At 40.6% G+C, this 16,306-nt stretch overlaps 1 protein-coding gene across 1 annotated transcript in view; it reads right to left on the bottom strand.

Annotated features, from left to right (window-relative positions):
* The window catches only part of LOC120518661 (synaptotagmin-14-like), a 59,499-nt gene extending 43,953 nt beyond the window's left edge, over positions 1–15,546 (bottom strand). The window contains exon 1 of the mRNA XM_039741564.1: positions 15,426–15,546. Coding sequence (XP_039597498.1) covers positions 15,426–15,438 — 13 coding nt within the window. The 5' untranslated portion in view covers positions 15,439–15,546. The remainder of the gene's footprint in view (positions 1–15,425) is intronic.
* Positions 15,547–16,306: the final 760 nt, after the last annotated feature.

The raw sequence follows: 16,306 nt of genomic DNA, 5'->3' as shown, positions 1-16,306 counted from the left end.
CTGTTGTCTGGAGATACTTTGGATTTAAAAGGTTGGATGTGGACCATTATGTTCAAATAATAATAATAATTCTTTGCATGTGTGAATACTGTTTCTATACTACTGGATAATACTGCAAGCCAAGTTGTATTTTTTTCAATACTGTGTAATGTACCTGGGTACTGTGTACTAGTGTGACGACATGTTGACTTTATTCTTGACATTTCCACTTTAATCTTGATGCTTATGACGTCATGTTGACTTTATTCTTATCTTGACATTTCTACTTTATTCTTGCCGTTTATGTCAAGATTAAATTCGACATGTTGACTTTATTCTTGTAATTTGTCATTAAAGTAGAACATCGTAAACTAAACTTCATCTTAAAATGATTAGTTTATTAGATTTTCTCAAAGCCGTCAAAAGTTATGTAGCACATTAAGTGCTTTGTGTTGTGTTCCTCGAGCCATGTTAATCGCTACGTGCTTCTTAAACTGACTTCCTCTGCACTAAGAGGAGGCGCAGACAGCACACAGAATACATTCATTTCATGATATTCCTGCTCCCTGAACATTTAGAATGCTAAGATAAGAACTTGATATAATTTTCATGATGAAATGCATTAAAGCATGTATTAATCATGTGGGGGCACGGTGGCGTGGAGGTTGCACTGCTGCCTCGCAGCAAAGGGGTCCCGGGTGTTTCCTGCTTTGAATTTGCATGTTTTTCTGGTGGTTTTCAGTTTCCTTTCAAAGTCATGCTATATTAACCCTGCTAGTGTATGTGTTGCTTATATTCACTCTGCGATGTGCTGGCGCCTCGTTCAGGATTTGCTCCTGCCTGCCTTGCACACAATGCTTGCTTGGATGAGTGCTATCCTGAAAGGGATGGCATATTTAACCATGTATAACGAAGATTTTTTTAAAGTTCTGAACACTCCATGGTCTAAGTTTATAACTAGTTTTAATTTCACAAACATGTTTATCGTGTGGTGATTGGTTTTGTGGAGAAAGAAAAAGGATGGGAACTCGGGGTTTGGTACGTCAGACAGAGACAGCAGCGATGCAATAAAGAAAGCCCCCTTGGAAGAACATCCATTGAATTCTGTGTTTGTGTCTCCAACCACCAGATCACGAACCCAACATTTACACAATATTTAAGTTAAACCTGTGCGATACCCATTTTTACATCCAGTTTTTTGAAGCCTCGTCACACCTGCCATAAAGTTTACACTGAACGTACACCGGGGACCCTTTACTCCGAGGGAGCAGCACTACCGCCTCACTACTGTGCATGTTTAATACCCGCTTTAGTGCATTTCATTATGAAAATGATATCAAGTATTTATCTTAGCATTCTAAATTTTCAGAGAGCAGGAATATCATGAAGTGAATGTACAGTATTCTGTGGGGCGATCCCTGCCTGCGCCTCCTCTTAGTGCAGAGGAAGTCAGTTTAAGAAGCGCATACTGATTAACAACTCAGTCAGGAAACACTACATTAACTTATGACAGGGTTTGAGAAAATCTAGTAAATCAAACATTGATTTTAGGATGAAGTTTAGTTTACGACATTCTACTTTAATGACAAAATAAACTATGAGAATAAAGTGGAAATGGCGACTTTAATCTTGGCATAAGCATCAAGATTAAAGTGGAAATGTAGAGAATAAAGTCAACATGTCGACTTTATTCTCGACATATAGTTATATTTTCTTCACTGTAGCCCTAATACGATTCCGTAGGGCTATACCACAAAAAGCATCATAAATGTAAGTTTCAGTTTTATTATTTATTCATATAGCTTAGCTTGAAGCAAGGTCCATATTAATGCAGTTTGCCTTAATGATGGTTCAGTTGGTAAAGATGTTATCACCAAGTTGCACTTGTTTTATTTTTATTTGGTGAATACTGTGTAATGTACCTAGGCATGAAGTCTTGAGTTAATTGTATCATTACTGGAAGTTGCACTATTATTTATTTTATTGTTGTTATTTATTTATTTAAATATTATGCAGTTTAATGATGGTAAAGTTGTTTAAAAAGTCACTTTAACGTGTCAGTGGACAGAGATTGTTAACATTAACAGAAAGTGTAGTTGGTTTACAAAAATATTTATAATTTATTCCTTTTCTAAGACATGTTCAGTGCAATACTTTTGACAAGCACCTCCGGATATTTTACTAAGTGCAAATGCCTCTTTGGATGGTTGAAAATATGTTGTCAAAATTTTAGTTTAAGTTGTTTGTAAAATTTGTTCAATAAAAAGGCTCTATATTTTGACTGCATCTGTCATGCAATGTGATTCCTTCTCTTCATTTGTGTCACCCCCTTGAAAACTATCACTTTATGGGGCCATGCAAACCTGTATTAATACTTGTGTGCACATCAAAATGTTTTATTTTTGTACAATGTACAAATTTAATGACAGTGGAATAGGTTATTCTTAGCCAGCCTACTGTAGTAAATGTAGTGGAAAATGTGGTTAACATCCACTCATGCATGGGAAAAAAATACCATTGAATACCGTGAAACCTTTAAAATTTTGAAAAATACTGTGATATAGAATTTTGGTCATACCGCCCAGCACTAATCGTGGCATCAGCTATTCATGGAAACATCACCTCAAATATGGAAATCCTTTACCTTTGTTGTTCATCACTTTAAAAAAAATGTAATCAGCCCAAGTTTTATATGAAGAGAATGAAAATATACCCTGGTTGTGTCAACAAATGGTTTATGTGCCACACTTTTCTGCCCTTATGGAGCGGTGGTACTTTTTATTGTAATGAGACTCTTTAGCACGCTGTCCAATTCACAAATGAAAGAAAAGCACAAAAGTTCCAGTCACAGTTGTTGCATTGTAAATGTGTCCTTATAAATAGCGGGGGTAATCACAAAGATAAGAAATCGCAATAAAACGGTACGTGACAGAAAAATGTAAAGGTGAGTTTCGTGATCAGCACGCAAACATCTCTTAGATGCATCAAAAAGTGTTCAGAAAGCACAATGGTTGCCAACAGTGACATCATTGTATTGTAACAGTCCATCTGCCAGTCCCACTTGACTTATTTGAATGTGTAGTTAGGATTTAGCGGGTTGGATAATAGACGGATGGAAAAATGACTGAAAATTTGTCACTCTGTCCCTTGGATCACAGCAGGGGTTTTAGGGAGTTCTCTTTTAAGAATTCAAGACATCCGCCTCCTTCATGTCATCAGAAAACTCCCATGGAATTCCGGTCTGTTACATGTCCTCACACATTCAGGAAGATATTTTTTTAGTTATTCCAGAAAACAGAAAACCTCTTGTGAGACTCCCAATTCAAACCAATCTTTACAAATCCTCCATACAAATCCCTTAGTCTGTCCTTCTGCATGGATATTTTTGTACTCATTAATTTTTGTCTAAAATGAATCCATCATGGGTTACACTCACTCATGCTCATGTGTAACCTAACACATGCATCTTTGAGATTTGAGAAGAAAACCACAGTACCCTAAGAAAAACCAACACAGAAACGGGGGGAATGTGCAGATTCCACACAAACAGTGACTAGGTTTAGATTCAAAGCCAGTCTCCTGGAATTCTCAGACCATAGTTCTAACTACTACACCATCAAGCCACCCCCTGACTTTTTAAATTATTCAGAATCCTCCCATGACCTGACGCACACTCAACAGCATTCTCAACTACATTCTAAGGCTTTGGCTTTTGGTTAAAGCTTTGGACTTCAAACCCCGAGGTCGTGGGTTCAAATATTGCTACTGACACCATGTGACCATGAGCACATGACTTGACCCGTTGGAAAACCAAAAGAAATGCAACCAATGGTATCATAAATGTTCTAAGTTGCCTTGGATAAAGGCCTCAGCCAACCAAATAAGAACATGTAAGCTAGTAGTCGACGATTAGATTTTCAATGAGAGGACATTCTGACTGAGAAATAGCAATGGAATTTAGAATAAATTCTGGTGACAGTTCGCAAATGACAGAATGATCTTTCAAATGAAAAAATTCTGTGAAAGTTAAAGCAAGTGAAAGTGGCAAAAGGAGAAAAAAAAATAACACAGTAGGTCGGATACCAACTTCATGCTAAAAGGGCCAATCTTCTTGAGACATACTACAGATGACATAAAAAGTAACACTTGGTAACCTTATCATTTCCTCATTTTTATTCATATTCAACAATGCAACAGAAATTAATCTCAGAAAGTACAATGTTCAGAAACTTCTTGAAAACACCCTCGTTTATAAAGTGTACTGAACACTTAGGGTGGGTGAGTGCTCAAAGTATTATCTATTAATCGTGAAGGACAAAAAATAAAGATGGAGGGATTACAAGGTGCATTCAGAAGCAAAGTTTAATTAAAAGGCAGGAGTCTAAGCTGACCAAACCAAATGGCAAAGCAAGAATGCAAACCAGAGCTAACATTAAAGAAAGTAGCAGGGTTCAAACACTAGCTTGTTTTTCTCACCCCTACATACTCTAATCTGTTATGTTTGCTGATAAAAAAAAGAGCAGACATTTGAATAATGGGAGTGATCGGGAAAAGAAACATCAAAAACTATAAGCCAAAATAGTGGTGAACAAGAACCTGTCCTATCTTTCATCAATCCTAACTCTTAAAATAAAATTCAAAGTTAAAGCCAGAAAATAGGGTTTCAAAACTCATAATAAACGCCAACAATAATCGCACACAGAATTCTTTAGGCTATCCACAAACTTGGACGACCAGAAAGTACACAGAGCCAAGCTTTTATCCCATTGTGGGCATTGCATGAGTATCGTGACCCTCGATAACAACGTGTAGCAACCAATGCTGAAAATGGTAGCATGCAGGAAAACAAAGTTGGTGTCAGTAGAAGACAAAAAAAAACCAATAACTATTAAAAAAACAACTTCAAAAGTAATAAATGGTGACAAACATGGATTGTACAACCCTAAGAAAAACTAAGCCCAGACATAATTGTTAAATAACAGACCTCAAGAAAATGAGAAAATAATTTAAAATGAATCCTAATCTTAACATAATCAAGTTTTTTGTTTTGAATTTTTTTTGTGAGGTTGATTCAATGCGTGGTTAATAAGTAGGTGTGTGCCGCCATCTTAAATGGTCAACGGTGTGTTGACAAAGTGTGACATGTGATCTCAGAGTCTGATAGGCAACAGACAAAGTAATCCTAACTAACATGGCTGTGACCATTTAACATGATGTTTGCTAAATATGAGTTAAGTTGGAAGTTATGTTGTAAACCAGGGGTGCCCACATTTTTTCAGCTTGTGAGCTACTTTTAAAATGACCACGTTGAAATGATCTACCTACATTAAAAATTATATACTGTACATATATATATATATATATATTCATGGCATTCGTAGTCTGAATCACAATCTGATTGTACGGGTGGTTATCTACCAGGTAACACTTGTGGTTGGTCAGCAAGTCGGCTAACATCCTCCACGGTGCCCTCTCTCAGTTGCGAGAAGCAGATCATATATATACTGAGTATACTTTATATATAAAATACTGTAGTGACCCGGCAGCCAGTGCTGGCGGCATGATGCATTGTGGGTAATTTATGTAAGAGTTACTGTTGTGTTAAATTAGGAAGGCAATCGAATTATTGTTCCTGTTGAAATTGTTGTATGTGTTTGTGTTCAACTGGTAGGGTGGGTTTGGGTTATTGCCGTCCGGGGTTATTAAATTGTAAACAGTTACCATCAATGAGAAAGGTGGCTTCGTTAATGACCTTGGCAATGGTTTTTGCAATGGGGCGAGCTTTGTTTTCTGACTATATGCTTAATAAAGAGATACAACAGGACAGAGCTGTTTATTGCTAAGATTTCATCTAAGCAATGATTGCAGAGACCCTCAGAGTCGCGCGGTGTATGGGACACGAGTGCTCGCTGGCTTTATGAGCTAGGTATAGCAGCGTGCATGGCGCTGGCATTCCGCTGGCCGACCAGCTTGGGGGAAGTGCACGGCTGAGTACGGCTCTGGAAACTTTAAGACTCAACCACGCACAATAACAATTCAATACATTTATGGTCTACAGTACAGTATTTGGATTTAATAATCTTCATGTGGGAAAAGGCTGACTCGCATAAATAAGTAGAGCCGAATAATGCAGTCAAGGACGTAGCTCTTGGAAGGACTTCTTATGCTTAATGATCGAGTGACTCACCCGGAACGATGCTTTGGTGTGTCTGCCTTTGCTTTTGAATTCAGCCGAGTGAAAAATGACGGCTGTCCAATTAACTGAGATTTTAGTTCCCTCTCCTTTCTTTTTCTCAGATCACTTTTCGGAAGGAAGTCAGTTTCATAGTTTTTATGAACAGTTCGAGAATGCCTTTCCACATTTTCCTTCTTTGGAATAGCAATGATAGATTGACAGATCAGACAAACGCACTTCGATTGTGACATTGTGAGAAAATTCCAATTCCACATCCAGCCCGTACCCACCCCAAAGAATTTTTGTTTTAATCCCTTCTTTAGTCGATATAAATTGGAAGGCTAAGTAGATCACAGCTGGAGTTTTGAAGTAGCTCGCACGTTTGATCGTGCGTAGAGGATGACCAGTGTGTTAGAAGGAAAGAGATCTCCGACTGGCCGCCCTGTATGTCAATCAAGTGACAAATGCCATAGAGAGGATATATGATAGACTAATGTTTAAAAAAAATTTTTTTTGAATGCAACGCGATCTACCTGCACTACCATTCCGATCTACTGGTCGATCGCAATTAACGTCTTGGGCACCCATGTTGTAAACCATCTTCGGGGTGAGCATATTTGTGGGTAATAAGAATGAAAAGTCAGAATAGTTCACTTTCAGTTGCTTTTTTCTAACTAGCCATATTTACAGTAACACTTTTTTTTTCAAAAATAACTCACAAACTTACAAATAACTGCAACCATGTGAATATCTCTCAACGAAGCATTTAATTAGTAAAATTAACAGCAACCTCTTTTTGCATTGGCATCAGGAAGAAACTGACCTATTTTCACGGTGGCTGTCAATGTGTTAGGGAGAAAAAATCATGCAACGGAGGCAACCATACAAAAAACAAAATGGCGCCATCAAAACAACAATAAAAATAATAAACCAGATGAAATTAAGATACCAACAATGCAAAAATAAAATAAACTGAAATAGGAAGGCCAAAAATAGACTCCTCACACTAAGCATCATGGGCCTACTTGGATTTTTCCTGCTCTCCTATTGGATACTTGCAGTTGTGCTAACCCAATCATCAACAAACTTCACTTTTACTTCAGTTCCCATTTTCCAACCAGATGAGAATGACTTCTTTTGCTCTACTATCAATTTTTGTCTCAATTAGTGTTTTCTTTTTAAATCATGTATAATAGCTTCCTTTTTAAATTACTGTCAAAAAGGCTCCTACTAAATAATAATAATCATAATAAGGTATGTTTTAATGGATGGCATGCAGAAACTGGTATCCTTGCCAGGCTGGACTCTTGGACTCCCTTCCCTTACGTCCGGGGGGACCCAGGTGAGCAGGAAGAATGGAAGAGTGGCAGGGTTTTCCCTGCCTTAGCTAGTTTGGCAGAATATGCCAATGCAGTAGTGGGTATGCTGGATTATTACCCATCTGGGAGGCCAGTATGATAGAAGGAGAGGGGTGGCAACCTGTTAGAGTTACATGCTCCCTCAACATGCTAAGGGGCAGCATTTCTGGGCAATGCTACCTGTACAGACATCCATAAGGAATACTGGGAACTGTAGTTCCTTGTTGGTGTTCATGGAGGTCACCAGGGGTTGCTGCTTCCTATGAGCCATGCCCTGGCACCAGAAGTAGAGCACAGATAAAAGAAAGAGTGCTGACTCATTGAGGAGAGCTAGATTTGAGTGTGGAGGACGGACAAAGCTCGCCCAGGAGGAATAGAGGAAAAGAAAAGGAAATTGTGATTGTGATTATTAAGAAGCCTTTTTAAAAGTAATTATTACAAATAAATCTTGTATTTGTGCCCGGACTTGTGCCTGTGAAGCTGCGTCTGGGGTTTGGTGTACTGCAGCAAAACATATATTCAGAACATAAAATCTCATGCAGAATTAATCTGCCAGATGAAAAACAACTCAAACACGCATCCATTTTCTGAATCCACGTCTTCCAGGACACGTTCTGGAGGACCATAGCAGTCACAGGCACTAAAGAAGAACCAAGCCAGGACCAGAAGGTGCTCATCAGGTAGCACACTCACACTCTTACACTGAGTCAGTCGACTTAACAATACGCCTGCCCTTGGCCTGTAAGGGGAAAGGATTAACAAAACAACAATAAAAAGGTGTGCAGAAAAACTGCATAGAAAAAAAATGTAAATGTATGGCATAGCTTTACTGCAGTGAAAGTGAACAGTAAATCAGGACCCCTTCCTTCCACCATGCACTCTGTACTACTGTATAAGCCCACTGCTTGTGTTCACACCACCCACCACGCTAATGAGCTCCATTGTATTTGATTTGTGCTTTCCCAAAATGATTGAATGTGACCTGCAAACCATCAGCCATAATGCCGCTTTTTTTACTAAACCACACACTAAAGCAGTGTTTCTCAACCTTTTTTGCTGTAGCAGCACATTTTTTTGGATATGAGTATTGTCGCAACCAACAAAGTGGGGGAGTCCAACTTACAAATCGAGTACGAGGGGGGTTGTTTGAGTGCCCCCCTTGATGATTTGAGCCTGATCATCCAACCTACTACCGATACAAACAATAGCAACTGGCAACCCACCGGCGGCAGCTCAGTGGTTGAGAAGCACGGCACTAAAGGATAGGAAGACGCACAGACGAAAGGGGCAGAGTGTGCAGGACAAGACCCTTGGGAAACACAAAGCTGGACCTCTTCCTGTTGGTCAATTCAGTCTCTATAGAAGATGTATGGTAACGCTGAAGTGACAAGTGGGTTAGAGATGAGTGGGCATAGACAAACAGCAGCCAACATATTGACATTTCTTACCAAGCATTCCATTCCCATAAGCCTCAGAACAGGTTTCTACTTACAGAGATTTGCTAAGCCTAAAGCTGATGCCATTTCTTTAGTAAAATAAAAATAAATAAAAGAAAAACAATAAATGATTATCACAGGAAAACATTTCTATCTGAAATAAAGAAACCCTTATCAACAGCTTGCTCGGAGATATGGAGCCGGGGCCTTATCTTAATAGGAAACTCTTTCCAGCCTTTAAACCCCTGGGCCATCAAACGTTTAATCAAAGAATACAAAGGAGTAAAGAGACCCCGTGGGGGGGGCTCAGGAGCTTGGCTTGGCTCAGGGGGGTCGCAACGCAGGCAATCGGGAAGGGAAATGGGAGACGGAAAACCAAAGGTGTAGCCCAGGATGCCAACACTACCTCCTGTGCCACCCTTGTGCTTCTCAAAACTGGTAAATGGCATGCTTTGTTTAGCCAGTGAAAGTATTTAGTATGCCATCAGTGCCCGTCAAGATATGTAGAGCACCAGGGGTTCACACTCAGTTCTGGAAGCTTGCATGTCGTTTGATATCTGTACAGCTTTGTGGGTTCACTGTGGCCCTCGAGCCCTGAGGCTGTGGGTTCAAATCCTGTGAGTGACGCAGTGTGACTACAAGCAAGTTAATTCACCTGCCTTTGTTCCACCTAGACAAAGAAATGCAGCCAATTGCATCTCAAATGTTGTTTGTTGCCTTTGCTAAAGACATCAGTCAAGGAAATAACAAATCTTTTGCTCAGTCCCTGCCAGCATGGATGTTGCATGTTCTTGTCGTGCCTAAGTGGATTTACCTCCATTACTCCAATTTTAGACCAAAATCCTAAAAACTGGCAGACTCTAAGTCAGCCTGGTGTAGATGGGCACAAGTGTGTGTGCACTTTGATGGACTGGCACGCAGCACTACCTGGGCAGGCTCTGTGCCCCCTAATCCTGTACTGCATTGGCTATACAAAGGATGGCCGCATATTTAAGAACGCAGACTCCTAATAAATTGGCAAGTGAGCTCAAATGGAGTTTAGTTCATCAAGTGAGTTTAAATTCAAACCACACATTTCCTGAATCCACTTGAGGAAGTGAATTAAAATGGAACAAAATAAAAAGAAAAGTTGACTTTGCTTCGACTCCAGTTTTGTAACACGTACACCATTAAAAGTCCGGCTTCCTAAGTTCATAGAACATTGCAGACTGAGAGCTGAAACAAGTCATTCAATTAAATGAGAACTCACTTCTACATTAAAAAATTATTTTAAGCATGATATTTATGAAGGGAGCAAACACCTTTCGCCACGGTGACCCACCAGCATTTGAGGTTAAGCCCCCAGATATGATGCTTCCATTTTGTTCTTATGAGTTTCTTAAGCACTTATATCTTGTAAACCAATTCTCAATAAAGCATCTAAAATTAAAACATAAAAACTTGCTAACAGCATTAAAGCGCATCATACAGAGAGTCTGAGCCACATTTTTACAGAAGGTGGTCTCAAGAAGACAAGCCACCCAGTCCAGGACCTCAGACACCCCGAAAACACACTTGGTGTTCTCCATTTTTCAGATGACTGGTATGGGAACATAAATGTTCATACATGAGGGGTTAAAGGACAGATGTCACCTTCTTCTTACCCTCCTTGACATACATTAACCCAGTGGTTCTCAACCTGTGGGGCGGGCCCCCGAAATAACAAAAAGGGGGGCGTGAAGATGTGAAAAAAAGAAAACAAGAATCAAAAATATGAAAAAAAACCATCTGTTGAAACCAAAACAAATTAACTTAAACTACATTCTGATACTAGAACAATAAATACAGAGTTAGATAAATGTCGATAAAAGTTAAGTAGGTATAATAAAATATGCATCTACATTTCAAAAAATTTTTAGGGGGGGCGCGATTAAAACTGTTATGAAAACTCGGGTCGCAAATACTTAAAGGTTGAGAAACGCTGTGTTAACCTTTCTCTTCTGTGCAGTGGATTCAGAAAGTATTCAGACCCCTTCACTTTCTGCATCCTTTAGAGTATTATAGATTTCATTTTATACGGGATATGTTGCCATTTTTGTTCAGCAGTCTACACTCAAGGACCCATAACAACAACAAGATGGTTTGCAAATGTCTTAAAAATCAAGAACTATACAATAATTATTCAGACGCTTGGCTGTGGCCCCCCATATTGTGGAGGTACATCCTGTTTGCTTTAACTTCCCTTGAGATGTATCTAGAACTTAAATGGAGTCCACCTGTGGTCAACTGAATTGACTGGACATCATTTCCCATGGAAGTTTCCACATTTCACACTGCATGTCAGGACCATGAAGTCTAAGGAACTTTCTGTGGACATTTGTGATCAAATTGTGGTGCGACACAGAGTAGAGCGAGGGGATAAAAAACATTTCTACAGCTTTGAGTTTTCCCAGGAGCAAAGCGACCTCAATAAATGAAATGGAAGAAGTCTGGAACTACCAGAAGTTTTCCTAGAGTGGGTCATTCAGAACTGGAGGAAGGAGCAATTCAGCCAAATACTGAGAAGTCCTTGAAGTGACCGCTCACCTTTCAGCGTGACAATGACCTCAAACATACAGCAAAGACAAAGCTGGAGGGGCTTCAGGACACTTTTCTGAGTGCCCTTGAGTGGCCCAACCAACTTAAACCCCACAGAACAACTATGGAGAGACCTGAAGATGGCAGTTTGCATACTCATCTCATCCAATCTAATGGGGTTTCAGAGGATCTGCCAGGATGAACAGGATAAACTGGCCAGATTCAGGTGAGCAAAGCTTGGAGGGACTTACCCAGGAAGAGACAAATGTGTACTTGTTGCTAAAGGGTCTTCTGCTAACTACTGAATTAAGGGTCTGAATACATAAATGAATGAGATATTTCAACTTTTGAGTTTTAATAAATTTGAAGACATTTCTCAAAACATGTCTTCACTTTATCATCATGGGTTGTTAAGTACTGATTGATGAGTAAACATGGCAAATATATCCATTTGAAACTGAATCTTCAACACAATAAAGCATGTCGAAAGTGAAGGGGTCTCAATGCTTTCTAAATCCGCTGTACGTGTTAGAGGCCTGCTGACGCTCCTACCTGTTATTACTACAGTGGTTAGTATTGCTGCTCGGCTCACAACTCCAAGACCCTGACTTTGAATTCCAGCCCAGCCACTATGTGTGGAGGAGAGCGGGCATTTCCTACCCGAGTCTGTGTACATTTTCCATCCTCAAAAGGCATGTCACAAGGTCAACTGGAATTTCGATGACTCCATATTAGACAGTGTGGATGTCATAACTGGCATCCCATCCAAGACTGCTTCCTGCCTTAGGTTCAGTACTGACAGAACAGGCACAGGGTGGCACTATAATGGGCAGAATACACACTTACTGAACAAATTATTAGGAACACCTGCAATTACCTAACCAGCCAATGACGTGCCAGCAGCACTATAAACCATACATAAAGAAACATAGCAAAAGTTAGACCTCTTATATCATTGAAAGATGCTGAGAAATTAATTCACGCTTTTGTTTTCAGTCGACTAGATTACTGTAACACACTCCTCTCAGGACTACCTAAAAAAGACATAAATCGTTTGCAACGAGTGCAGAATGCAGCTGCCAGAATCCTAACTAGGAAAAGAAAATCCAAACACATTACTCCAGTCTTAGCGTCACTACACCGGTTACCTGTGTCATTCAGAATTGACTTTAAAATTCTGCTTATGGTTTATAAAGCCTTAAATAATCTCGCCCCATCTTATATATCGGAATGCCTGACACCCTATATTCCAAATCGTAACCTTAGATCCTCAAATGAGTGTCTCCTTACAATTCCAAAAGCTAAACTTAAAAGAAGTGGTGAGGCGGCCTTCTGCTGTTATGCACCTAAAATCTGGAATAGCCTGCCAATAGGAATTCGCCAGGCTGATACAGTGGAGCACTTTAAAACACTGCTGAAAACACATTACTTTAACATGGCCTTTTTATAACTTCACTTTAACTTAATCCTGATACTCTGTATGTTCAATTCATCACAATAACTATTCATGGTGGCTCTAATATCCGTACTGACCCCTACTCTCTTTTCTGTTTCTTTTTCCGGTTTCTTTGTGGTGGTGGCCTGCGCCACCTCCACCTACTTAAAGCATCATGATGCTCCAACATTGATGGACTGAAAGCCAGAAGTCTACGTGACCATCATCATTGATCATCATCAAGTCCTTCCGTGAGAACCCTAAATCCAAAGAGGACTGTTTCATTTATGTTAGGTAGAATGCCCAGAGGGGACTGGGCGGTCTCATGGTCTGGAATCCCTACAGATTTTATTTTTTTTCTCCAGCCGTCTGGAGTTTTTTTTTTGTTTCTGTCCACCCTGGCCATCGGACCTTACTTATTCTATGTTAATTAATGTTGACTTATTTTTATTTTTTACTGTGTCTTCTATTTTTCTATTCTCCATTTTGTAAAGCACTTTGAGCTACATTTTTGTTTGTATGAAAATGTGCTATATAAATAAATGTTGTTGTTGTTGTTGTTGCATGCCAGGAGCTTCAGTTAATGCTCATTTCATATACCAGAATGGGGGAACAAAAAGCAATTTCAGGAATTGTGCCATGATTGTTGGTGCCACATGGGCTTCTCTGAGTATTTCTGCTACTCCTGATTTCCTGGGATTTTTACACACAGCAGTCTCGATAGTTTACTCATAATGGTGTGAAAAACAAAAATCATCCAGTGAGCAGCAGTAGAGTGGACGGAAATGCTTTGTTAATGAGAGGCATCAGAGGAGAATGGCCAGTATGGTTCAAGCTGACAGAAAGGTTATGGTAACTCAGAGAACCATTTTGTTCAACTGTGGTGAGCAGAAAAGCAACTCAGAATCACAAAATGTTGTACCTTGAAGCAAATAAGCGTCTATTGCCAAAGACCACATCAGGTTCCACTCCTGCCAGTCAAGAACAGAACACTAAGGCTGCATTGGGCACAGACTCACCAAAAGTGGACATCTGGTGACTGGAAAAAACCATGGCCTGGTCTGATGAATCTCAGTTTCTGCTGAGTCACACAGATGATAGGATTAGAATTTGGCACCAACAGCATGAAGCCTTGCACCCAACCTGCCTTGTCTCAACAGTCCAGGCTGGGGTTGGGGGTGGTGGTGATGTAAGGAAAGTTTTCTTGGCACACTTTGTGTCCGTCGATACCAATAAATCATTGATTGAATGTGCTGACCATGTACAACTCTTCATGACCACAATTTACCCATCTTCTAGTGGCTACTTCCAGCATGATAATGCAACATGACACAAAGCAAGACATCTCAAACTGGTTTCGTGAACATGACAATGAGTTCAGAGTTCTTCAATGGCCTTCCTAGTCATCAGATCTGAGTCCAATACAACACCTTTAGGATGTGATGGAACAGGAGCTTCACAACATGAACGCGCACATGAAAAAGATACAGAAATTACATGATGTGATCATGAAAGAATTGTTTCCAAAATCTTGTGGAATCCATGCAATGAAGAAATGAGGCTGTTTTGGGAGCAAAAATATGCCCTACCCGTGATTAGCATAGTGATCCTTAAGTACGTGCTCAGTGAGCATACATGGATGGATGGATAGATGGATGGATGGATGCTGGGCAATCAACTATTTAATTGTACCTCAGGGAGTGAGACAAGTTGACCTGAACTAACACACACCCACATTTATATCCTAAATCTAGGAAGATGCCACCATAGGAAAACGTGGGCATGCTCATTTGCTATCAAGTGTAGATTTTTCTTCAAAAACCTCCCAGGCCTACTATTTCAAAGATTTTCCAAACGTGAAGACCTGATGCCATGATTTACACAAAAGCCTTGTCAAAAGGATATAAAAGTGTAATTATTGCGGAATTTAACCCAATCGGTTACATTTCCATTTACAATGTGCCAAGAAATGGTCGCAAACAACACGCTGCCGACAGTCAAACAGAAATCCAAGCGCTGCGCCCCCGAACCGCCCGCTGACTACAGGATGAGACCCAGATGTGCCCAATGCGTAACATTATGGCTGACCTGTACGGTCCTGGTCTTCCTCAGCGACTTTTTGCAATAATTGGCCTCCGAGATTCTAATTCCGGAGTGTGCAGGTGTTTTGCTGCAGTCTTCCTTTTAAAGTTCTCTCCTGTATTATGTAACGCGCCACTGGCACACACCAGCACCAGAGCCGCTGGCTTTCCCCGTTTCCTTTCAGCCTCCCGTCAGCGGTTTGCAGTCTCGTAACTCGTTCTGCCGTCTCATCATAAACCGTAGCGGCTCTCCGCGAGCACCCGCACGCGCGCGCCCTCCCCGAAGTCTGCAGCACAGTGCGGCTCCAGCCCGACACAGGGAGAAACAAGAGCGTCAGCATCAGCGGCACCTTGCCGCCATGCGAATATACCGAATCGCTTTGGAGTCATGCACCGAGTACTTACTGTCTGAAGCCATCGTTGCTCCACATGGACCAGCCCGGGGAAAAGATCAGGAAAGGAAGAGAGCAGATTAGGAGACCGCAGGCAGCTCTCGGCCGCCGCCGCTGCCGCCGCCACCACCACCACTCCCCTCCAACTCCTCCCATCCGCTCCCCCCCACCACCGGCACCCCACCCCCGCCACCGATCCTATCTGTCAGCCACCTAGGCTGGGTGCTCCTCTCCTCACGTCGTCGGGATAGCAAAATTCAACCGTGCTCAGGAGCAGCGAGGAGAAGCGCAGTACCAAGGGGCTCTTACGTGCGCCGTACGGCAAAAAAGCGACTAATTATTTAATGCTGGCTAGTTTACAGACATTAGATGATAGATATCAAATAGATCGAAAACAGATATCTTATATAATATATTTGAATTGATCAGCAGAAATCAATGCATCGCTCACTAGAAGCAAGGTGATGTCAAAACTGCATAGATGTGTTTACTTATAGTGCCTTAATCGATATGGTGGACGTGTGCAATAGATTGGCGCAGAAAATGGCTATTGGCAAATTGACTTTAGTGCTTTATGGACTCATTTCTGGAATGATTGAAAGCCCATTAGAAAAGGCACTATAACGAATATAAAAGGTAGAACGTGTTCCGTCGTTTTGTTAAAAATGTGTCCGCATTCCTCACTAAATATATTAAAAGAACGGACGGGGCAGGCGGCAACACTTAAATCGGCAAAGCCTCGATCTCTTAGTTTCTGTCTCCATTTCATTCTGGCGTGGGAACGTATTTTAGCGCAGGGTGCTTTTTCATGTTTAAAAGTGTGTCTTTCATCGAAGGAAATGAATTGATATTATATTTTTAGTTTTGATTTTTTGTTAATTCTGCGATCGATTC

Source organism: Polypterus senegalus, chromosome 18, assembly GCF_016835505.1.
Source record: "Polypterus senegalus isolate Bchr_013 chromosome 18, ASM1683550v1, whole genome shotgun sequence".
Classification (NCBI taxonomy): Eukaryota; Metazoa; Chordata; class Cladistia; order Polypteriformes; family Polypteridae; genus Polypterus; species Polypterus senegalus.
This window is presented reverse-complemented; position numbering and strand designations above follow the sequence as displayed.